This window comes from Epinephelus moara, chromosome 23 (genome assembly GCF_006386435.1).
Source record: "Epinephelus moara isolate mb chromosome 23, YSFRI_EMoa_1.0, whole genome shotgun sequence".
In the NCBI taxonomy this organism is placed as follows: domain Eukaryota; kingdom Metazoa; phylum Chordata; class Actinopteri; order Perciformes; family Serranidae; genus Epinephelus; species Epinephelus moara.
This window is the reverse complement of record NC_065528.1, coordinates 11,880,841-11,906,046: the sequence shown is the minus strand read 5'-3', so window position 1 is coordinate 11,906,046 and position 25,206 is coordinate 11,880,841. Positions and strand designations below refer to the sequence as shown.

The following is a 25,206-nucleotide window of genomic DNA, read 5'->3' as shown; positions in this document are numbered from 1 at the left end:
CTACTAACTAATTTGTGGTGGAGGGAGGGTCATGCATTTTCTGTCACTTCTGTCACTCAGGAAGGCTCAAGGTAGCTTCAGGGAGGGTGCAGGGAAAAAAAAGTCACACCCTGGCCACCACTCCCCTCTGATAAATAAAGAACAGTCCCTAAGTACAGTACTCGAATAACTGTAGCTACTTAGTTACATTCCACCACTAGGTATAGAGTAGGATATAACATATGTAGTATAGTTCAGCAGTATAAAAGAACTGAATAGAACATCAAATACAATATGGTGTTTTATGGTAAAGTATAATATAGCCAGTGGTTGGGAGTAACTAGTTACATGTAACTAGTTAGGCTACAGTAATTAAATTACAAAGTAATTGTAATCAGTTACTGCGAAAAAATATGTAAAGAAATAACAGTAATCAAAATGTTGGTGATTACCAAGGGGTTGCATTTATATACATATATAAATAAATATATATATGTGGCTTTTAAAACCGGTATATGTCCAAGGTGGCAAACTGAATCACTTTCCAGGGCCCGCTCTCCCTATTTCCAGACATTTTTTAGCTTTATTGCCCAGTTAAAATACATTGGTTAGACAATTAATCAAGTGTAATCAGTTACATTACTTTGATGAGGTAATTAAATAGTTACATTACTTTTTTAACAAGGTAACCTGTAATCTGTAAACTATTGCATTTCAAGAGTAACCTTCCAAACAGTGGATGTAATAATGGAGGTGAGGTTGTACATGCCATATAGTGAGGACCAAAAAGGATATTTTAGCAAGAGTGTGAGGACATTTTTGCAAAGTGAGGACATTTTGCCTGGTCCTCACTTTGCAAAGACCAGTTTAAGGGTTAAGACCTGGTTTTAGGGTTCAGGTTAGGGTTACGGTAAGGGCTGGGGTTAGGTATTTAGTTGTGCTGGTTAGGGTTAGGGACCAGGGAATGCATTATGTCAGTGAGGGTCCTCACAAAGACATAAGTACAAGAATGTGTGTATGTGGTAGTGTCTCCACATCTCAGGTAGGCTACATGCGCCGAAGGAAAGCAGGTGTTACACTGAAGTCTGTTACCTTGTTAAACAGTGTTTCCCCTCTGTTAATGCGCAGCGACCCCCTCGGTGGTGAGGGTTAGGGACACGGTTTGGTTCAGGTTGAGGTGGATAGAGACGCGTATCGACAGGGAAACAGTCCTCGACACACACCAGCTCCACGCACATTCAGCGTCAGACAAATACTAAAACGAGGAATGGTGGTGATGGTGACGTGTAATTACGCAGTGATTTACAGCGTCTCCACTGTACATGATGCTTCGTCACGGAGCCATTTAAACCAGGAAGTGGTGTTTTATTGCCTGTCCGTCTTGTATTGTCCACCTACTGGGGATAACGGAGGTGAGAGCACGTTACCCACCGTCACCGCATCACGTCCACACCGACCCGTGACGTCCCGCGCCACCGGGAAGTGATTGCGTCCTGCCAAAATAAGCGGGGCGGTCCACTTTCAAATCCCCGCGTGCACATTGGTTGAAAGCATAGGTGTGTCAGGGGGGTGTGCGCGTCCTGTCGCCGTCCGTCGCTACGTTATTTCCTGCAGAGGATGAGCGCAGCTTTGACAGCACGTAGGAACGCGTCAAGTTTGTTCGCAGAGCCGACCGGGAGCTGAGCGCCGGAGCGTCCCGGGACCGACGCGTCCATCCGTCAGCATCTGGAAATGCTTGGGATAGCAGCCTCTGAGGTAATACAGGAGCTTTATTTGAAAACTGTGCTGTTATGTAATTGAGATTACGCTTATGTTCCTCATGTCTGGGGGGATTAAGAAAGTTTTACTGTGCAGGAGTTGAGTCTTATTACGCATGAGCACAAAGCAGTGCATAAGGAAATCTGGCTGTCTTACAACACCATACACTGTCACATACTGTAGCTGTTTACTGTTACAGCACACAGAAGAATGCATGTAACTGTTCTCACTGTATCTTAGTCTATGTGACTAGTCAAGCCCGCACCTGCTTTTGTAATAAACCGCACACACCCACATAATGTCACATAAATGCTTCATTCTAATGAAAGGAAATATCTTCATGTTGGCCGTAAATTCCCCTCTCAGCCCCCAGCAGATTTCCATTTCGTTGTCTGTGCAACATAGTGACAAGTAAACACGACCTTCTCCAAATGCAGAACTGATTTCAATCAAAATGTGGAAGTCTGACTTTGGGGTTTTCATGGATGACCTTGTTGCAGAGACATCAAAGGACTCATAAAGGTCAGAGGATCTGATTCAGCAGAGGGTATAAGACCAAAAACTTTCCCGAAATGCAAAGTTCCATTGATTTTATCTTGGTTGTGGGTCTGCTGTATTGTCACTGTCATCTGTTTACATGCTTTTGTTGAGTGCAGCTGACAGCTCCTCTCAGTGCTTCCTCTTCTGCTGTCGATCTAAAGATAGAGCCCCGCTGTCTGGGATTATAGTTCCGCTGGGAGTTAAAATACAATGTACTTTGAGGTGATGGGGAAATTTGGGCTGGGCCCGAGTCATCCAGGGCAAATAAAGTCATATCAACTCAGTTAAGAGTTAGATGTTGACCTACTTGTAGGATACATTATATGAATGAAAAAGGCTCACGCTACAGACCAGGTTGGTTCATTTGAAAGCTGTCAGCACCAGCTAATTCACTCATTGAAGCTTTTTGTAACGAGGAGGAAGTAGAGGCAACAGAGCTTGTGTCAGGGCAGCTTTCCTCGTGAAATTAGGGCAGGAACTAATGATTATTTTCATTTGTGGTCTATAAAACAATGCCAATCTGTCTGACCAACAGTCAACAGTCCTCAAAATAGGCAAATTCTCACATTTGAGAACCATAAAATATTCTGCATTTTGTTTTAAAGATGATTCAAACAAGCATTAAAATAGTTGCCACTTAATTTGCTATTTTTAAAAAGTGACTCATTATGGACTAATGGTGACAGCTCTATAGTCATGACAGAATGCAAGTGTGAAAATTTACACGCACCACCATTTTTCGACAATGTCTGCAATCAGGCTTCCACCTCACCGTCTGCATGGGTCAAAGTCTGTGTTCATAGATCACAGTTTTTGTGTGGGAAGTGGCTCATGCCTCTTTCAGACTTTGTTTTGTGCGTACGCAGTGTTTCTAAATGAGATCCCAGATCTGAAAATTTTCAGATCTGGATCCAACCCAAATTACACCACACAAGGTTCATAACATCGATTTTCTGCATTAGACAGGGCTTCTGCATATCCCAACAAACTTGTCAAATGTCTTACATTCAATTTTATAAATATTAAGCCCCAAAAGTCATGAAATACTTTGAGATTTGAATGTGTGAGGCCTTCAGTGCCACAAACATTTAATCTAATTTCATTTATCCAAGTTGTTTTTGTCAACATGAGTCAAGCTGTTTTGCGTGGAAGTCCACATTTCTGATGTTAGGAATCTTCGTACCTAAAACTACCTTTTTACTTTACACTTTTAAGTACCTGTTGGCATAATGGAAATTAACCTAACTCACTCGAAGAACCACATTCTTACATTAAATTTACCTCTGCACAGGACCACATACATACCTACTTACCTTTATATGTACAAAAATCTGTCTTAAAATTGGTTTAAAATGATCTTGGAAGGGACTTAAAAACCATTAAATTCAAGTGTCTGATGATGAACACCCTGTTAAGTGTGTGCTTACGGTAATGCATTCTAAAACGTCTCATTTGTTAGATGTTGAAAAGACAACACTCAACATGGTCAGTAATGCAAGGGAATCAATGGGTTAATTTTAAGATGAACTCAATGCACTTGAGATATAAATGCTATTTGTTATGTTGCAAGTGAAAAAACACATTTGCCCAATCCACACTTTGATGACAAAATCTTTTGTCGCCGGGCAGGGACATGAGTTCGTCAGATGTTGTGCGTCAAAGCAGCTCAACAGACCAGTCTGACAACAGTTAGTCAGCAGCTGCTTCAGTCTTTATCGTCTCCGCGCTTTACTCTTTATAGAGTAGTGTACAAGACACTGTAGCTACAAGCCTAAATCTTTTTATACTCAATCACAGCTTTCCCCCCCTTGCACAACTTTGGCATATGTGTCTGGCCATGTCCCCTGAAAATGCTGCAACCTCAAAGACTAGACAAACAAGAAGCCTTTGATCAATCACGTCCTCACTGTCTGACCTGAGTACACAGATAAAGAGAGCATTGTACCTAATTGTCACGATCAAGCATTAGCTCAACCGAGAGTCGGTGTTCTCAACAGTGAAAGTTTAAAGTTGCACAATCTCATATGAACTAACATGTCCTCCATGCTGGGCTTACAGATGTATGCAGCTGTGTAAACTGAGATTTTACATTGCGCTCACATGAGCTGTGTGATGGATGGCCCCTCAGCCAAATCTGTCTGTGTATTAGATCAGAGATATGTTACTGATTCCTGCTTAGATGGTCTAACTTTGTTACAATTACAACACAGATCAAATTTTAGTGTAATAATGTAAGAGGAAAGGTTTAGGAGGGGTATTTCACATCTATTTTTAAAGGTTTGTCTGCCTTTATCTCACAATTTGGTGTTCCTGATCACATCATTAGTGATACACAGGGGCTGTACAGGCTTTGTAAAGTTGTAATCTGACAAGCCAATCAGTCTACAGTCTCCAGAACAACAACTGTAACATCAGCCGCGATGAATTACTGGAAGTCGGAGGGAGCATTATAGAACATGAGCATTGGCGCTGTGATGTTGTGGGGATGACTCAAACAGATGTCCTTTACCCCGCTGTGAGCAGCTGGGAGCTCCACCAAGCTCCCTCCCACACATACTTTAAGATCCTCTCAGAGAGGACAGACAGGCAGCGGAACAGATAGACAGATGACGCTTTGTTGAAAGTAATGTAAGAGAGAGGAAAGCCACGATGCACAGTCTGTACTCGCCGAGTCTCTTTTAAGTCTCAGGAGCATCGGGGCTGGTCGATAAATCACACAGTGCACACTGCAGGTTGTGTACTTTGGCTGAACAGGTGGGAATTTAATCTGTGAATAATGTGCCACTGCTGACTCTATGGGCATGGTTCACTTACTAAACAAGCACCTTCACATTATGAACTTAGCTCTGGAATTAAGAGTTATACCTGTCCCCACTGCGGAAAAGATCTGGCTCTGTACTTTCAGGACATTTGAGGTTTGTACATATTTGTGATGTTTTATTTTAACAAGAAGTTGTCTTGGGGTCTGAAAAATGAAGCTGATTGCAAACAGAAATCCAATTGTCTAGAAGTCTATGAGAAAATGACCCTACGTCTTACTTGATTTATTACCGAAGTAAACCTTTTCTAATGAGTTCATGGTCTCAACTGCTAGTTTCAAGTCTTCTTTAGTACAGCATAATGTTCATTTTGTAAACCATGGTCCCTTTTAGAGTAAAATAGACAAAGTAGTGTTTGCTTAAGGCTGTGACTACCTTGTGATTCACAAGTCAGTCAGATCCACAGTTTCACCCTCTCATCCAAATATGGTCACTTCTGACTCCAGAGAACCAAGATAACAACTGCCAAAATGCCAAACTCGAGGCTCCAAAATGCAAGTCCACAAACAACTGGGTAACATCACGGTGGCTATGTCTTAAACCTGCAACCAGAAAGGTAGTGGGTAAATCTTTTGCTGCACTTAATGGTGGTCCTCTAGAAGAACAATGATTGAAATCTTTAGACATGTGCTAAAGAGCAAACTTCAGGCGCTCACACATAGAAAAGCTTGAGTTTGAAGTCATGTATTTAACAGTTAACTTACATGGCTTGTTAATGAAAGAGTTAAAAAAGGTCAGGTTTCAGACAGTAGCTCTTCATCAGGGTTCAAATGAGAATACGTTACATGAATCTGACCTTTTTGTGTATTCGTTTAGGGGCGAGTCCCAATTAGATTATTGGGAGAACAGGTGGGAAATAATTCATTCAGACAGCACTTCCTCGAAATTCACAAAGCAAAAAATGGACGGAAAAACGTTTAAAAAATCAGGAAAATAAAGGAGCTCCAAGCTACCATCATACAAGTTGTGTTGCTTCTGTAGAAATGTAGTTAACATAGTAATAGTATCCTAATGTAGTAGGAAGATGCAGCCTTACTGCCTGCCACCCAGGCTCTTCCTCTGTTGATTGATGGCCCCATTAAACACTAAACTTGGACGTCTTGTCCACACTAAGAATTCAATTTAAATTCAGTACAAAAATCACAAATCACAATTTGTCTCATGTGGTTTTAAAATCTGGACAGCATACGACACTCTGTTCTTGGACCCTGACAGTGTACAAGGAAAAAATGGAAGAAACATCAGGAAGAGCAACTTAGGAAGGATGCCTCTCCCAGGACGGACAGATGTGCCATAGATGTTGTGTGTGCAGAACAGATCAACGTAATAAAATTATAGACAATCAATATGACAAAATAATACACAGAGACAGGGGGAGAGATGCACAGCCACAACAGTAATGACTGTATCAATGGTAATAGAAATATGACTAATAATAATATAGGTAGTATAAGTATGTGATAGCATATGTATGATATTATATTAATATATAATAGTGTATGCATGTAATGATAATTACAATATATGTATAATAATAGTAGTAGAAATATGACTAATAATAAAAGCAGTACTAGCATCAGGCATGACCATAGCGGCAGTGCAACAATGACCCAAGATGCAGGCGCAACCCTGACATATGGCAACCTGCGAGATGAGAAAGCACAAAAGCTCCCAAGAAGAGGCCTATATCGTAACATGCGTTAATGGGACATGAATGTTTGCAAATGCTTAGAGAAAGAAGATAAGAGGAGCTCAGTGTATCACAGGAAGTCTCCCGGCAGTCTAGGCCTATATCAGCCTAACTAGGGGCAGGTTCAAGACAAGCCTGAGCCAGCCCTAACTGAAAGCTTTATCAAAGAGTTTTTAGACATTTTCTGGAAACTAAAATGACATACTGTGAGACAATAATAATTATACAACACAGCTGGTAATGTTAATGAAACAGCTGCCACAGAAGATCATCCCATAGCCCTGATCCTGATGTGAGGCTGGCGTTTTCAGACTCATCTACACTGGAGACTGATTTCAAAAAGTTTTCAAATGTGAAAAATTTTGTGAACAAAAGGTCAAAATGGTTAGAATAACTTACTTCTACTACTTCTACTATGGCCAACATGAGAGCAAGTTTTTGTCGTACTTCAAACTAAAAAAAATCCCCTCAGAGGCTTGCTCCCAATTTTAAAACTAACCAGAGTTTTTTCCCAGAGCTGGGCGTTTTAAAACTCACAACCAGTCTAACGCCTACCTGAGGATTCCCAGTCTCATTATCACCCATTGTCCTCATATTCATTCTCTCTCTCTCTCTCTCCTCTTATCACAGTCTGGTGAGTGAGGGGCTGTTCCTCCCAGATTCGCCTTGATCTCCACCATGGCAGGGGATCTCTTTAGCCCCCCGTCCCCACTGGGGGATTCCCTGCTGGACAGTCCGCTGTGTGGAGACCTGATGGAGGATCTTCGTGACATCTCCCAGTCTATAGGAGACGATGCACTGGGATTTGATTTCTCGGTGTACCACAGCACTGGCTCGGGGTCTGAAAGCTCCATTGCACTGGGTGAGTAGTCAAGTCAAATTCACTAAAGAGGCCTATGTAAAACACTGTCTGATAACAGATGATTAAATTCAACTTTCTGTGTGTCGTTGATGAGGCTGTCTCCAAATTTCTGAGCAGCACTTAAAAAATGACACATGCCTCCTGTAATTTCATGGAGACACATCAACTTAAATTCTTTAAGTTTGCAGGAAACTCAAGTGGACAAATGATTCCTCAGTTTCAATCAAGGAAAAAAATTTTTTTTCCTGATCTATTTAACAGAATTTTTATTTTTGCCGTTACTGTGATGGTTTTTTGCTTGTTAGGAGTCCAATATTTATTTATGTAACCTTTATTTAACCAGGAAGTCCCACTGAGATTGACAATCTCTTTTACAAGAAAGACCTGGCTGAGGTAGCAGCCAATCAAAACACACATGAAATGCAACAAATACAACATAAAGCACAAAAATCCACAGTAAAACAACAACTATTCAAACATGGTGGCCTCTCAAGAAAAACAAGCACATGTCTCTGTCACCACGTTCTTTCTGATACCATTAAATTCACCAATGAATATAAGTGTTTCTAATTTTAGATCTTTTTAAAGATTGTTCCATGTCCAAGGTGGATTAATATAATGTTACAACACATTACAATATAACAATACGATACGATACAATACGATACGATACAATGTGATATATGTTGAACAGATGTTGTTCATTTGCATGTGTGCTGCAGTATTTTTCAAACTGTCTTTTAAAGCATAGGTGTAGATTTTAAGGGGGACACAAGGTCTCGCCTCAGTCTTTAGAACATGTGTCCACCCCCTCCCCCCAGTAAAAACATGAAAGTAGCATAGACTTTTATTTAGACAATATTAAAGACATTTAGACCATAAATCGGTGCAGAAAAGGCACAAATTGGTATATAAAAAATTACCAGAATGCAGGAAATTAAGTGTTTGATGCTTGAAATTTTCTGAATCAAAATTCTGTGCCCTCACCTTAAAGTGTTGTCAGTTTGCCAGCTGAGAACTCACATCTCCTCCTTTGTGTATAATATTACAGTGACTCATTTTCTAAGAGTAGGTGTAAAGTGGATGTCTCAATTTGGATTGAATTTGCTTTGATGTCTCCTTTGTTCTTGTGTTGCTGTAGACACCCTGACCCCGGCCTCCAGCCCATCATCGGGGGTGTGCGGAGCCACGCCAGGCCCAGAGGAAAACTTCAGCCCCCTCAACCTGGACTGCCGGGTGTGCTCAGACAAGGCCTCAGGCTTCCACTACGGCGTGCATGCCTGCGAGGGCTGCAAGGTGAGTGACGTGGGACTAAAACGTCCATAGTGCAGAGTTAGAGTACATCTTGTATACATGTACTGCCGTAGTGTACATACCGCAGTGAGAGGAGATATAAGGGCTGTGAATGTAAACATAAAGACCGATACAATCCCATTCAGACCGATGATAGCATGTGCTGCTAAAGCAAAAGTGGTGTGTGTTTGTGTATTAACAACACACTCGTGTACATGCAATGCCTGCACCGAAGCACGCACACCCAAACACACACAAAGCTCGGCATGTAGAGGCACCTGACCTGGAGGCCAGCGGAAAGTTTCTGAAACACGCAGCCGGGTTATGTGAGGTAGGGGACACGGTGGCCTTGGTCGATTGCCATTCTCGCCTGCTTGGCAACGAGCCCAACTCAGTGACGTTAGCACACATACACACACTTGTACACACATGGAGCTGCTGCTGCCACAGAGCCCTGCTGTGCTCTATACAAAATATTACCTTCGGACAGAGTCGTGTTGGGATTTGATGACAAGAGAAATTTGGTTTGCATACGTATTTTTAAAGGGTAGATAAGGGTAAATCCTAATCCTGAATCAGTCTAGCTCTACGGGACAGATGTCAGAGATTCTTGAGGCTTCAGGGAGCATAGTGATGTAATTCGGAGACAGTGACAATGAGAACATTTTGTAACTGAGAGCACTGAGTGTGTTAAAAGCATTAAGCGTCATCGCTGCATTGTTTCACGAGTCATGTGAGGTTGTTGTAGCCTAATACCTCTCTAAGCCGACAGCAGGTTGTTGCTGCTAATCTGAGCCTTTGTTTGCTATTTATGCATGACTTTTTGACCTGTGACCTTGAGTGCTTGAATGTTTCTCCAAACGGCCATAGCTTCACCTTGAAATTGTGTTTGAAGTTAGACAGAGTTGCTACTGGTTTCTGTTTCTTCTCAGTATTACTTGTACTTTTACTGCAGAGAATCTGTTTTTTCCCAATCCTCTGGACTGGCACAACACTGTCAATTTCACTCTAATCCATAGGAGACTCTAGAAATGGACATTTTTCATTTCTCTATCCAGGTTTTGCAGAATGCTGTCAGTTGCACAATGCACATCTGCGTGTTTGATGCACTTCAAAATTAGCCATGCTCTCTGTAGGGCTCTGGTTTATGACGCACATGTCTTTCATCAGAATCGCCACAAATAATGCTAATCTCGTCCGCCCTCGTGTCAGACCGCCGCTATTCTAAAAGCAGAGACATGATTCCACTGAAACTGTTGGACGCTGCACATTTGAGAGGTGTATTCTGACAGCACTCTGCTCCTCTGACTGATGATATTGCGCCATCATGGAAAGATCTGGCTCGTGATATGTAGCAGTCACAGTTCACGCCGGTCGGGCTCTGCGTATCACTTTCAACACCTCGCTTTAAGAGAGGAGCGCTCAATAGCGGGAATGTGAATGGAATGTGGTGCGAGGGATTAAGTCTGTGGTGATGATGGTAGGAATTTGAGGTTTATAGCTTCAGAGCAGTCAGAGAAAGTGTTCAGTAATGGGAAGGTTAATCACAACACCTCTACCTGCTCAATAAGTAAAGTTTGAATAGGCCACAAAGATGCCTGACTTAAAACTTTTCAGTTTCACTAAAAGACGTTTGCCCTTAAGGAGGCGTTGCACAATATATCTATTTGCTTACGTCTTAGTCATGTTACTCACAGCTATATATCACGACTAAGTACCGGTTGTGTCTGTACACCCATATGCAGACATGCAAAGACACGCATGCTGTAAACACACACATCTGTTTTTCCTCCCTGTGCGGTTCTGTTGTTCTGTAATGTATTTTTGATGACTATCATATGGCTGGACCTTTGCAGTGTTTTCGTGACCCACTTCTCCCCACAAAACTACATTTTTTTGGTTAGAAACACCACAAAAAGTGATCTGCAACACACAATAACCCGTAATAACAATGTGTCTGCAACATAAAGGCAAGACAAGACCTTCTTTAAAATGATGGGTGATGTATTGCACGACAGTGCGGTTCCAGATATATTGCCAGAAAATCCATATCCTGAGGGATGAGGAACGTCCTGCTTGAAATTTCAGTGATGCACATAGGTGTGTGTGAGTGTGCGTCAAATGGATCATGTGTTTCGGCACATGTGCGACATCTGTTAGCATGTGTTGGCCCACTGCCCTGTATGTCAGTGTGTGCTGAAGGGCTGCAGTACGTCTTCTTGTATGTCAGAGTTGTTCCTCGGAAAGGTCAGGGTTTACTGTACACCTTGAAACATATCTGTCTTTAAATATAGATGTAATTCCACCATACGGTCCAGCCAGGGCTTATAATGTTGAATGCATGTACAGTATTATATGGTGCTGCACATATAGGTGTCTGACATATGAGGTGTCCACAGCCTTGGTACTCATGCTTCTTAAAATAAGAGTTCAAGAATCAAGAGCCACGTGGCCATATTTCCTAAATAACAATAAGCAATGCAAGAGCACCATTAAACAGAGCTTAAAGGGACAGTTCACCCTAAAATTAAAAGTACATATTTTTCCTCTTGCTTTTACTGCTGTTTGTTAATCTAGATTGTTTTGCTGTGAGTTGCAGATTGTTTGAGATATCGGCCGTAGAGATGTCTACCTTTTCTCCAATATAATAAAACTTGATGGCGCTTGGTTTGTGGTGCTCAAAAAGCACCAAAAAAGTACTTGTCTCTTTCAAGAAATCATGACCTGGTTACTCAAGATAATCCACAGACCTTGTTGTGTGCGGTTTCATGTAGGAACTATTTTCTTTCGAGGAGGACGCCATTGATGTTAACATCTCACGCTGTCACAAGCACGAGCCTCTCGTCCATGAGTAGATTCATGTGATCCAGTTGTTTTTGTAATAGCAGCACCAGCAATAAGCGTGGGCAGCTGAGGCTCAGAGGTAGAGTGGGTCGTCCATCAATCAGAAGATCGGCGGTTCAATCCTCCAGCCTACATGTCGAAGCATCCTTGAGCAAAATACTGACCCCCAAATTGCTCCCGATGGCTGTTCCATCAGTGTGTCAGTGAGTTAAAAACCTCGGCCACGAGTGTATGAATGTGTGTGAATGGGTGAATGTGACTCGTAGTGTAAAAAAAAATGGTTGGATGACTAGAAAGGCGCTATACAAGAGCAGGTCCATTTACCATTTACCAGTAATACCAGTTTGAAAAGCTAGAGGGAGAGGAAGCTTAAAAGTTGTCTGTTGGTGACCGGACAAGATTTAGTATCGGAAGTTCTTCCTTTTTCTGTTTGTATTCTGACCTATTCTCACCTGGACCACGCACATCTCACACCAGGTGAGGAAAGCCCAACAAAGACTGTACTTCCTCAGGAAGTTAAAACACGCTCACCTCCCTCATCACCTGCTCACCAATTTCTACCAGGCAGCCATAGAGAGCATCCTGACCTACTGCTGCACTGTGTGGTTCTCCTGCTGCACAGAGGAGAACAAGCAGGATCTCCAGCGGGTGGTGAGGGCGGCTGAGCGTGTTACTGGATCACCATTGCCGTCACTTACAAACATTTACACTGGCCGACTGGAAAAGAAAGCCAGTGCTATTTCCAAAGATCATTCACACCCTGGACATTCTCTGTTTTCTCCTCTGTCCTCTGGGAGAAGATACAGGACAATAAAAACCAAAACAAATAGACTGAGAACCAGCTTCTACCCACGAGCTGTTATGGCCATCACCCCTGATATCCAATGACGTGCACTGAACTGTCTGCACGAGTCACACTTTTAATCTCTTTTTATTGTTATTTTATTTATGAATGAATGTATATATGATGTTTGCTGCTGCAATTCTGGAGTTGTCAAACAGTTTTTCATTGTTTTCTTCTGGAGCAATGACAATAAATTTCTATTCTATTCTAGTCTAGTGTTTACCAATCATGTTTATACAGCAGGTAAAAAGTCCGTGTGGAGAGGTGGAATGCATTGGCAGAAATGCAATCTCAAAACCTATCAGCTATTGTCTGACAATGATTTGGCTTTATATTAGTTTTTTATTTTTAGTCATTCGCCAAAATGGTTGGCACACGTAAGCGTAAGTCTTGGCCTGGATATCCGCTGGCTGCACCAGATCAGCCTGAATTATTGCCCCCCAGAGGCTTTATCATCGCTGGACAATAGCAGACGGGTTCCAAGATTGTTTCTGACCTGGAAGGCGAGGGGAGCGTACAGGACATAGTCTCATCATGAAGATTAACTGATTTCCATATGGGGCGAGGAACCTTTTGTGCACTCAAATCAGATCATATGAAGTTGATAGCTACAGTATTTGCAATTCTGTGTCCACCAGGGTTTCTTCAGGAGGACAATCAGGCTGAAGCTGGAGTATGATAAGTGTGAACGCAACTGCAAAATCCAAAAGAAGAACCGCAACAAGTGCCAGTACTGCCGATTCCACAAGTGCCTCTCTGTGGGCATGTCCCACAATGGTAAGACCTGAAACCTCCAGATAGTGTAAAGCTAAACTGTTTAGAGATTAGAAAATGTGTTGCATTATCTTTCAAAAAGAATTCAGTGTCCACTGAAACACGGATACAGCACGGACAGAACTTGCAACTAAGCTTCATGAATGCAGTTACATAAATCTCTGCTCAGCATGTCCTCAGTCGACACCATATTGTGTTCTCAACAACAGCAGGACGTGTCCTAATGTGATTTGGCTCCAAATCAGCGTGCTTTACATTGACTGGGTTTTTATAGAACAACGTCCTGCTGGAGCCAGCTTGACATTGAGAAAACACAGGCCCGTATAGCTCCACATCTGGCCCGTCATCTGCACCGACTGCCGAGGGGTCATTGGGTTCGTTTTGATGGGCTCCCACTGCAGACAGAGCAGTGTCAGAAACCTGAGAGGAGGACGACATGTTGTCCTCGGGAGAGAGGAAAGAGAACAGTGGACATTTGTGTTTTCTGTAGGAGGATTTATCTGCTTATCTTACTGTAAAATAACTCACCTAGCATTTTGAAACCTCTTCTGGCTGTAATGATGAATATTTCTATGCACCAGCCATCCGGTTCGGTCGGATGCCTCAGGCGGAGAAGCTAAAGCTGAAGGCCGAAAGCAAGATGGTGGAGAAGGAGGTGGCGAGCCCCTTGCAGGCCGACCACAAGATTCTGGTAGGGCAGATCCACGAAGCCTACATGAGGAACTTCAACATGAACAAGGCAAAGGCACGGCTCATACTCACCGGAAAAACTAGCAAACCGGTAAAGCCAAAAAAAACCTATTCTTTAGTGTGTATCTCTGCAGAATAAAGGACATCCTCACCTTCCAACATCCTCTCCCCGCAGCCTTTCATCATTCACGACATGGAGACGTTCCAGCTGGCAGAGAGGACGTTAGCGGTCCATATGGTAAACGGGGACAGTCCAGAGCCGGAGAGCCGCCTTCAAGCTGGGGAGCTGGTTCCGGCCACGGGGTGTGGGGAGCTCCAGCAGAGGGAAGCCGAAGCCAGGCTCTTCCACTGCTGCCAGAGCACCTCGGTGGAGACGGTCACAGAGTTGACGGAGTTCGCCAAGGCAGTACCGGGTTTCCAGAGCCTGGATCTGAATGATCAGGTGGGGTTAGGGAAGCAGGATCTGACATTTGCCGTCATAACTTGAATTAAATTTGATGTTTTTTCTGTTTTAATTTTTGTGTGAAATCATTTGAAACACATTTTTAAGCACATCTGATTCATGCTGTGGCAACCTTACCTGCCTGTTCAGGTGACTCTATTGAAATATGGCGTTTATGAAGCCCTCTTCACCCTCCTGGCGTCCTGCATGAACAAAGACGGCCTCCTGGTGGCGCGTGGTGGAGGCTTCATCACACGAGAATTTCTCAAGAGCCTCCGGCGGCCATTTAGCGACATGATGGAGCCCAAATTCCAGTTTGCCACACGCTTCAACTCCCTGGAGCTGGACGACAGCGACCTGGCCCTTTTCGTGGCCGCCATTATCTGCTGTGGAGGTGACTGACATTATGTGGAAAAAATTAATCATATTTAAAAGTGCACAAAGAAACTGAATCCTCCTTTGTACCTCTCCCTTTATCTGATCCCGTCCCCTGCAGATCGCCCAGGCCTGGTGGATGTGCCTCTTGTGGAGCGGCTGCAGGAAAGCATCATTCAGGCGCTACGGCTCCACCTGCAGGCCAACCACCCGGACAACAACTTCCTCTTCCCCAGACTGCTGCAGAAACTGGCCGACCTCCGGGAGCTGGTCACCGAGCATGCTCAGCTGGTGCAGGAAATCAAGACGTCAGAGGACACGTCGCTGCACCCGCTCCTGCAAGAAATATACAGGGACATGTATTGAGACGACAGCACACGGTCGTGAACTATCATGCATATCAGTGTACTGTGAGCAGCTTATTTTGCAGCTTGGATGGGTGCACGCTGCTGTGATCTGCAGCGGGTGCATTCAGACCCTGTGACTTACTGGAACAAAACATAAATGAAATTCTTCTAGGAGGGGAAAGGCAGCTCTTGTAGGAGGCGTGGCTGCTTCCGTGAAAGGAGACAGACTGGGGAACAAACTTTTCAATCTTACACCATAGATATTTTGAGGTATTTTTTTATGCAAGAGACTGCTATGGACTGGGTTCTGGATGCCAGCTTCTACTCTACAGACTGAACAAAAGCTAAATTGGGAGTAGGCTGTGTGTATTTGCATAGCATTTAAAATGGGTGTACACATATTAAAAATACCTGGACTTGACTACTACAGTCATACGTGCACTGATGCTAAATAAATAAATAATTTTGCCTGTGAACAATAAGTTGAAATGCAGTAAAAGAAGCTGAACAGTTATAGAAATTTCAACAATTTTAATTCTGAGGCAACTGAAATGTTAGTTGTGCAATAAGCGCTAAACTCAATACCGGACATGTTCCTAATATTTTGGATATTTAATGCGTATAATTGGATTTGTCATGTCTTTTCATCATGTACTAGTGCCTTAATGACATCGACCACATCTCCCTCCCTCAATCTTTTTGAGATTAGTGGTTGCAACAACACTTACATCAGTGTTCACGTCGTGCCATAATGTTTCCTCTATTGTGACCACACCTTCACCACAAAACAAATCATAGAGCAATTGTTTAACTATTTAGTGTTTGATCAGGGAATGTTCTCACCTCATAAATCACAAACAGTGGTGCATCATTTGAAAATATTGTAATTTAATGTGTAATGTATTTATTGTAATCCTTTATCCTACTGCTAAGAACCAACACAACATGATAGCTCACCTGTTTTTGTGCAAATCCTGCCATTAAGACACATTTAAAAAAAAGAAAAAACAGTATGTGCCAGTATTGAATAGTTTGACCACAAACACAATAATCTTTTAAGCTGGTTTATGTTTTATTTTGTAAATATAGCAAGAATGTGGTGGCCATAGTGGAAGGTGAGTGTGCAGCGCTGATTGCCTCCTTCGCTGCTCTTCACCTCCCAATGTAGTATTGAAACACTGTTTCTTGTCAAAACTGTTTATATTTTTTATCATGTACAGGACTGTGTACATTAGATACATTTGCTGTCTCAATAAAATGATTTATGTCATGTTGTAGAAATAAACTAATATATTTAACTGAGAAATATGTAATGCCCTGACTTATTTACCTGCCTAATTTTCTACACACGCTATTGTTTAAATAAATTAGCCACTGGCCTTCTGACCTGCAGATATTTGGGGTTGCCACAGCAGGAAAAGCACAGGTGGAACTAATACTGTTAATGACAGCTTTGTTCCAGTTAAGTGACCCAGTGAGCCATGAATGTAATTAATTACACCTGTGCTTTGCCTTCATGACAAGTTTAAGTACCTGCTGTACAAATGCATTATCTAAGAAATATTTTTTTACTGTGAAATTAACCCATGCTATTAATTTTGGCTGGTTTACTAAATTTTCATATTTTATATTAAAATATATATATCAACATATATTTGTTTGAAATATACTGATACTGTGAAGAAATATGTAAAATTGTATTTTTATATCTGTGCACAGTCTAGTGTTCTTCCTCCCCAGTCCATTGGGTGGCGCAAAAGCTTCACGAAACAACATGGCTGCACTCGACATGAAAACCAGGAAGTAGCTTCTTCCTTCGCTCCTTTGCTTTGAAAGATGGAGCAAACTCTAACCGAGCCCCGTCAAAAGACATTTACCTGCCAGTTGTGTGATTTAAGCAGCCCTTTCACTTACTACGGCCAGAAACCACCAAACACCAGAGCCATTGTGTAAGTGGACATTAAACAAAAAGTGTTTCTAGTAGCGCTCTGGAGCTAGCTATGCTAATGTTGCTAAATGCTAACGCCAGCGTCAACTGTTAGACACACATAGAAATGACAACATACAGTGATTTGTACGTGAAGTTTAAAGCAAGTTATGCCCTGGAACACGCACCTGTTTGGTGTTTGTGAACCACATGACTCTAAATTACGTTATATGTAAGCTCATGTCCGCATTTCTGTTGTTAACCAGGCTGCTGGAGGAGTGTTTTGTGACCCAGGACCCCTTCAGTCCGGACAAGGAGAAGTTCCTGGTGTTGGGCTCAACCTGCAGCCTGTGCAGCAAGTGTGTCTGTGTTGGATCGGTAAGATGTCTTGAAATTGAATTGCTTCGGTCTGTTTTGCCACAGATTAAATATGTGGACATGTAATGCAGGTTATCAAATGATTAATGCCCATGCACCCTGTAGAAGTAACTCAGGAGCGTGTCCACCAGTTGAAACTGCGTGTCTGTTCCCTGGCTGTGCTGCTGTGACAATTTTCCACTTGGCATGAGCTGACCCGCAGATCACTGCTGATAAATACATACATGGCTTGGATGCTTTCCCCAGATGACTTTGCAATCATGTGGCATTTATACAGTTTGTGCTGAGTGAGCTCCGAGGCCTTTAAAATTAATTAATCCACTTTCATAAATAGACATGCAGTGTTTATGTGAGGACAGAGCTTTGATGCTGGATTCTTGTTGCTTTCTTCTCCCTCAGGACTGCAGTCTTTTCTACACCAAGAGGTTCTGCATGCAGTGTGTCAACAAACACTTGGACCAGTTCCCCCATCAGATTCAGGCTGAGCTGGCCAAGAAGAAGCAGAGCTCCAAGGCTGCCGTCTCGTGACATTGAACAAGAGGTCCAAACAAGAACACTCATTTGAATGTGTCAAGGTGCTTTACCAGCACTCTTTGTACACACTTACACTGGACCAACACCATCTGATAAATGAAAACACTCTGTAATTGATTACTTTTATTTAAGTGGAAAATTAACACCATACATGCTCATGTCCAGGAAAGTGAGGCTGCTGCTCTAACCTTGAGGGTGTTATTTGTTTTGAGAGAGTTTGGTAGAAGCAAGCAGCGGGTGTGACCACTGTTGCCGGACCCCTGATGGATTGTGGTTGTGGGCTCGGAGTCAGCCCCGCTGGATTGCAGCAATTAAAAATATGATGTCATGCACTGATTGTGCACAATACCCTACAGTTGCTCAACAAAAGAAAACTTAAAAGTGTTACTAATATTTGATCACTCATGGTCAGCCCAATTCAGCAACTATTCCATGCCTCTTACAAACTGTTTATTACTGTACAATTATGTATGACTCAAAAGATGTGGAAGTAGTAGCGTCTTTGAAGACTTGTTGCTAGGCAGATTTAAACACAGATTCATGTCTCGAAATTAATAAGTTGTCTCCATTTTATCTTTAACTTGATGAACCACGCCTGTTGTGCAATGTTTTAATGCCCCCTCTTTAATACGGACACATTTTTATTACTTTTCAGCAACATATGGTAACATTAACATTTATATGAGTAATTATCTCTAACCATGGACACATTTGTGCTGACATGACGCATCCTTTTTACTAGTGCATCACTGTTATCCCTCTCATCTGTGTGTGCATGGTCAGAGAGTGCACTGTTGACTTCTGTGGAGTCAAAATAATGTTTATCTGTGTTATCTTAGCCTATAAAAAAAGACACAGACAGTGACATTTCTCTGTTGTTGTCTGACTTGTTTAATCATAGATCATAATTAATGTGTAACTACAGCCTGCGGCAGTTGCATCATCCCGTTCTGTGTTAAACAGTAACTTAATTTTCAAAAATACACACTTCACAGACAAAATGTTCCTTTTTGCCTCCCGTTCTCACTTTGCCCCCCGTTTTTAATCATCGCGATCAAAATGTGTTTTCATCTCAGGGATCACTCTGTACAACACCACGCACAGTTTGCAGCAGCATAAACACATTATGGATTAAGTGTGATCCCGGCGATAACATCGATATAACAGATGGCCTCGCTGTATTCATCACGAGATGTTTGACATTTCGGGGGTTAATTGAAACAGCATGGCCTTTAAGGCAGGCCCAGTGATTTTCTTTCTTTCTTTCTTTTCTTTTTTTTTCTCCTCCTTACTGGCAAATGCTGAAGAGGAATGCAGAGCGACATTAGAGTTTAAGTTGGGACATGGTGAGCTCCTGGGCACAAGGAGTGCTGAAGCATTCACTCAATTACTCCAGGATGCCTGTGCTGCTCTGAGATGTACAGAAAATAAACTCGATAACTTCAGTCTTGGCATGAACACCAATTAAAATCTTAAGTCAGCTTTTTCTTTTAAGGATGCACACTGAGAACTCCTCCAGAGGGAAATGGTGCTGCATTGCAATGACGTTATTTATTTATTTTAAAGCTGCACCACTTTCTGTTTCCTCTGTGCTTAAATTCCAAGCCCACACAAGCAATTACAAGCAATGGCACACACTAACCACCTCTGTGGCACCAGTGGCAAAGTCTGACAGCGATAGGCATGGCGCCAACGATGACGGAAGACTTTTTGCCCCGAGAGCTGATGTCATCGGATGCCAGGAGGCAGATTTGTGGCTTTCTTTTTTTTTTTTTTTTTGTCATTTTCCTGCATAAACCCTCATTTTAGCATCTCATTGTCCTTGAATAGCCTTGAAGCTATGACTGAATGGCTTCACACTGATTGAATCAAGTGTGCCTAAACCACTTATGTGACACCAAATCAGATCAAGCAGTGCTATCTCAGCACTCGCACCATCGTTTGATAATTGATTCCTGTGATAGTATTAGCAGCCTGGAGCAAGACCTCACACTTGAGATAAATCTGTCTGTTGTTGTTTACTTGTGTGTTTTTTTGAAATGCAGGAGACTTTACAGTGCATGAGCACAAAGTACAAGACACTTAATGAGATCAAATGATATCTTTGACCTGTAGGTGTCCAGTTAACCTGAAGCCTGCTGCTACAAATGATGTGCTAATGGACAGATAAAACATCTTTTATAAGCACAGCCTCTTCTTCTTCTACTCTTTATGCATTTAATTTATCATACGGATTAATTGGGTCATATTCATGTGTAGAGTTAATCCAATCCAGCTCTGTGTTGTTGTTGCTCCTGTTCGACTTTAAGATTGCACTATGGGCGGTCCTTGCGCGCAGACCAATGAAGCGCCGTCTCTGTTTAAATAGTCCTTGATGTCAACTTTCCTCCTTCACTCATAGCACCCTCTAACGCCATGTTGGCTGTTATGACTTGACTTGTTGTTTTCATCAGCCTTACTACGGACCTGACAGGAGTGGCTCTCTTAAACGCCCCTGCGCCCTTGGAGACGCTTTAATTTCTTCTTTTTTTTTTTTTTTTTTTTTTTTTTTTGCTGGTTGTTGTTGTGCGTACGCGTTTTGGATGATACGCGCGGAGTTATGCACGCATCATCCCCGTGACTTTGCATTTGAAAGGATTACTACTTGGAAATAGAAGTTGTGTGGTTTTGTTTCTGTGTCATATGTGCAACAAAATGTCAGATGTTCGCCTTTCTAATGCGAGCCCGACAGTGGAGAGGGTGGACGCACGGCTGCCGGACAACGTCAGAGCTTCGGTCAGCAGAAATCTTTTCGGCCGACCGGACCCTGAGGAGATACGGAGGTATGTGGAGGCGTCGATACAGGAAGATGTGCAGCGTTTCACGGAGACTTATAACTACGACCCGGTGAGCGACAGACCGCTCTCTCCGCGGAGATACGAGTGGCAGGAGGACAGCGACGCGCCGGAGTTTTACAGCAGGGCGCCTCACGGGAGCCAGCCGCCACAGGATGCCGAGGAGAGGAGTGAGCGGCGGCCGGAGCGAGCACGCAGAGACGGTGGGAGGAAGAGGCGTTCAGGGGACTCAGGTGATTTACCTAGTTCTTACGAGTGCCACGCTTTTTTGTGTTTTCGCTGTGCCGCAAAGCAACAGTTGTGTCAAGGGTGCACCCGCAGGCTACACTCGGTGTCGATGCATTCTGTAGTGTTTAACCTCTTATTATTAACGAGCATGACAGTGTAATGCACGCTTTTTGAAAGCAGCAAACCCGCGCTTATTTTTTACACAGCTTGCACATTTTTTTCAAACTATTCTCGCTTTTAAATTTCTCCAGCATGCCGTGGATGTCAGATGCCTTTTAAAGTGAACGTGCAGCCTCACACACATCCTGACAACTTTTTTATGTCTGCCAGGTCCCTGCTCCGGCGAGTGTCAGAGTAAAAGGTCGCATACCGACGAAGATGATGATGACGACCAGTCGGACGGTGCAGGAAGTCAGGCGGTGCAAGCCGCGGAGGAGAGACCCAGAAGGCCAGAGAGGAACGAGGTCCAGTGAAACCAGTGCCAGGTAAGAAACCATCATATCTCCATAAAATAATGTGAATGGAAGCTACTATAGAGAGATCTTGGAGGTGTGTGTGCTTGTTGCTGTCCTGCACACGTCACCAGCCGCTCAAACTTGCATTTATTTTTTTCATCTTCCACAACTCCTCCAGCTATGACTGTTCACGCTGTGCGTGTGTGTGCGTGTGTGTGCGTGTCTGCATGAGGGATATCAAAAGAGTGAGCAACTGTTTTTTTTTTTTTTTTTTCTCAATTGCACCATTCAACAGCCACCGTTTCCTCTTTTTCTGTCCCGCAGAGCTGGGAGACCTGTTGCTGGTGGTATACTGTAGCCTTTCTCATCATCTGACAGGTGGGAGAGAGAAAAATCTAAAAGCAGCCTCATTCTACAGAAGGGAGGAGGAGAGGCCGTACAAGCACTGAATATGTACACTATCAAGTTTTGGCACTCATTTCATTAAAAAAAAAAATTGCCTCAGAAGCAGCAGACAATGTAGCAGTGTGCAAATGGATTTTTGCTCATATTTTTTTTTATCTACTACCTATGTTTCAGATGTAGCACATAAAACAAAAGCATATTATGCTTTTCATACCTTTTTTATGTTAAATGTTATTTGAATAATTGTGTGAATTTGACTCGGGAAGTTGCAGTGCAATTTCCAGCAGAGAAATATTGTTTTGTTTTAAAGTGGTCATTTGTTGTATCATTATTCAGGTAATTGATGTAAGTTAAAAAAAAATGCAGATTTCAAAAAAAGTCAGGGTTGTGTGGAAACAAAAATGTCTTCACCTTTTTTTTTAATGGCTTTATTTGTCCCAGTGTTATATATATCTTGTTTTTTTTGAAGGCCCAGATGGCCACACTGTAAGTTGAGGGTCCATCTAACTGGGAACAGCCATGACAGGATAAAGTTTACATGCAAATATTGTCTCCTTATTCCCCCCATTTTTCTTTCTTTTTCCTCTCCCCCTTTTTTTTTTGCCAAAGTTTGTGCCTTTTGTTCTGGGGGTGAGGGGTGGGGTGGGAGGGTGGCAAAACTGCTGAGCAATATCCAACCAAATTTTTAACAGTATTTGCTAATAATCCTAAGAATTAGCGTTTTATTTTTTAAATTAGGTGCATATTTTTTTTAGTGGCTTTCCGGCCACACAATCCGCCCCTTGTAATAAGTGGTGTAGTCCAGGTTAACATAGATGTAAAATATGTTAAAAAATCACTGGGCTGCTTATTATGCAAATATGTGAATCAAAGATTTGTCTTTGTGGTGTGGAATTCATGTGGAACATGTAATTGCACTATTGTTAATTACTTTTTTTTTTTTTTTGTAGGGCAGAAAAACAAAGTGACACTGCCTCATTTGGTGTAAAACTTTGAAGTGTACCTGTGTGCCTTTTTTTTTTTTCTTTTTTTTTTTTTCTAAAACACTGAAAAAATTATACTAACTTATTTATGTTGTGCTTTTTCGTTGTGGGTGTATGTACAGCTTCCCAAAGCAACATTTTTGTAAATATATATTTTCATTATTGTTTTTAAGATAAATAAACTGTTGCAAAACTGAGCCTAATAATCGATTTTATATCCTGTGTGTTTTTGTATTTTTTTTTTCTTTCTTTCTTTTCTTTCAGCCTGCGGTTTGATTGATTAAAAGGCAACGCTGGTGTAATAATAAATGCATGTGTTCGCTATTTTTGATTGCAAAGCACACAAACACTCCACCCTTAACAAACACACTTTAAAGTGATCCGCCCATTTAAACTGGCGGATGGGTCATAGGGATTATTAAGTCTTGAACAAAGGCCTAATAGAGATACAAGCATGTTATTAAAGAGGTGTAATGAGTTCTTTAGTGTGAGGACTGACAGCAGTGATACGATCAAGATCTATGCGTAACATATCTGCACAAGTAAATAACTTAATGTCTGTTCTCTACAGTGAGGTTTTAAAGGTCCACTATGTGCATTAAAATGTAAAACTAATTCAGCTAGGAGCTTATTTCTCCAGGAACCTGACTCACAAAGCATTTCTACAACAGCCCCCTTGTGTTTCCTACAGCTGTACATGTCATATTGGCTACAATATAGTGATATAATGCGTGTGGTTGGCCTGAAATCCAGCACACCGTGTACATCCTGAGTGCAGGCACGGCACCAGAGTGCAGACTGTGACTGTGCTCGTCACAGCCCAGCTCTGCCTCCAAAGTTGAAAACAACAAGGGTACGTCCTGAGGAAAAGAGAGGGGAGGAAAAAAAAAAGAAGTTAGTAGTTACTGGCATTCCCTGGCTCCAATAACAGCAGAGAGAGGAAAAGCAGACCACTTAGGAGCCAGCCAGTCACAGAGCAGTGGGAGGGAGCCCGGGACAGTACAGGCTGTTCTTTTCATAAAACACACACCACCCAATTAGTTTCATTGGCTGCCTCTTTCCTGTTGATACCAGCGTGTAGGAGTCAAATACAGAGTGAGTGAGAGAGAGAGCTATTCCTACAATATCTCATACTGGCTGGGACTGCAGTGAGCTCATGGCCTTTTTGTAAACTCTTAGAGAGGATTGCAACACTTTAACTCATTGATGTTCTCTGTTTTTGACATCACACATTTTTTCCTTCTGAACACAGGACATGTCAGATGACAGCATAATGTTAAAATGTATCGGCATGAACTTCAGAAGTGCAAATATGTCCGATCCATCTCATCCATCATTTTGTTTCTTATTACTTCCACTTTGAGGAATTTTTCAATCCTGTTTGTTTTTGTCTCTGTCTAAATCTGGTCCTTTTGCTTTGTTTTGGGCACTGCTAAGTAGATTTCAGTTAAGTTTGGGGGAAACATTATATTTTCTGAGCTTATTTGGACACAATAGCGCCACCATGTGGCCTGTTATAAAGCCCTTGACATTTGCCTCATAACTGATCTGGGAAAGGTACAGGCACAAGTCTTTTTTTCAAGGAAATGTTCATTCAAGAAAGATTCTATATCCTCCTGAGACCTGAACTTTTGTTTGGTATGCGTTTTTAATTTCTCCTAGCTATTTGGGATCAGTAGGACCCGATGAGTATAAAAAACTAAACACTGTCAGCGATAATAAAGTCTGAATGTTCTCAAACAAGACGATAATAAAGTCCTAATGTCTTCAAACGAGTGCTTCCTAATTAAGTGTTTTGTCTTGTTACTTATGCTAAAATTGGTCAAATTTGTTGCCATATCAAGCTACAAACATTATTAATCATAAAGTTTCAACCATAAAATGTGATCAGATTTTGGACCTTGTCCTCTTTTGTGTCAGGATCAGCTGCAGACTGACTTGGCAGATATGGCTGCCATCTTCTTTTTATATGGATTGGTGTATTGTGCTCTTACTACCACTAGATGGCACAAGAAAGTGTCCACGATTGAGGACAACAAGTCTGAGTTGAAAAGAATGAAGTATAAGGTCAAATAAACCCAAAATGTGATGTCGTTATATAAGGAAACAGGGTCTCAGGAGGATATAGTCCACATCCATATTCATCCAACATAGTTGTTGCATTTTTTTTTTTTTTTTTTGCTAAACTATTTGTCACCATTAAAG

The 25,206-nt window shown here is 42.1% G+C and overlaps 3 protein-coding genes across 3 annotated transcripts; all 3 read left to right on the top strand.

Moving 5' to 3' along the window:
- Window positions 1–1,557: 1,557 nt before the first annotated feature.
- On the top strand, window positions 1,558–16,563 carry pparaa (peroxisome proliferator-activated receptor alpha a). The gene is made up of 8 exons (XM_050035689.1): window positions 1,558–1,734; window positions 7,417–7,648; window positions 8,790–8,944; window positions 13,268–13,406; window positions 13,985–14,184; window positions 14,269–14,535; window positions 14,686–14,929; window positions 15,032–16,563. The coding sequence occupies exons 2-8, from the start codon at window positions 7,465–7,467 to the stop codon at window positions 15,274–15,276; spliced, it is 1,434 nt and encodes a 477-aa protein (XP_049891646.1). The 5' UTR covers window positions 1,558–1,734; window positions 7,417–7,464; the 3' UTR covers window positions 15,277–16,563.
- Window positions 16,564–16,995: 432 nt separating this feature from the next.
- On the top strand, window positions 16,996–18,676 carry cdpf1 (cysteine rich DPF motif domain containing 1). The gene is made up of 3 exons (XM_050035691.1): window positions 16,996–17,206; window positions 17,451–17,562; window positions 17,962–18,676. Exons 1-3 carry the CDS (start codon window positions 17,094–17,096, stop codon window positions 18,088–18,090), a joined length of 354 nt encoding a protein of 117 aa, XP_049891648.1. The 5' UTR covers window positions 16,996–17,093; the 3' UTR covers window positions 18,091–18,676.
- Window positions 18,677–20,410: 1,734 nt separating this feature from the next.
- Window positions 20,411–23,310, top strand: LOC126384595 (cyclin-dependent kinase inhibitor 1B-like). The gene is made up of 3 exons (XM_050035690.1): window positions 20,411–21,163; window positions 21,489–21,643; window positions 21,938–23,310. Exons 1-2 carry the CDS (start codon window positions 20,779–20,781, stop codon window positions 21,629–21,631), a joined length of 528 nt encoding a protein of 175 aa, XP_049891647.1. The 5' UTR covers window positions 20,411–20,778; the 3' UTR covers window positions 21,632–21,643; window positions 21,938–23,310.
- The last annotated feature ends 1,896 nt before the right edge of the window (window positions 23,311–25,206 follow it).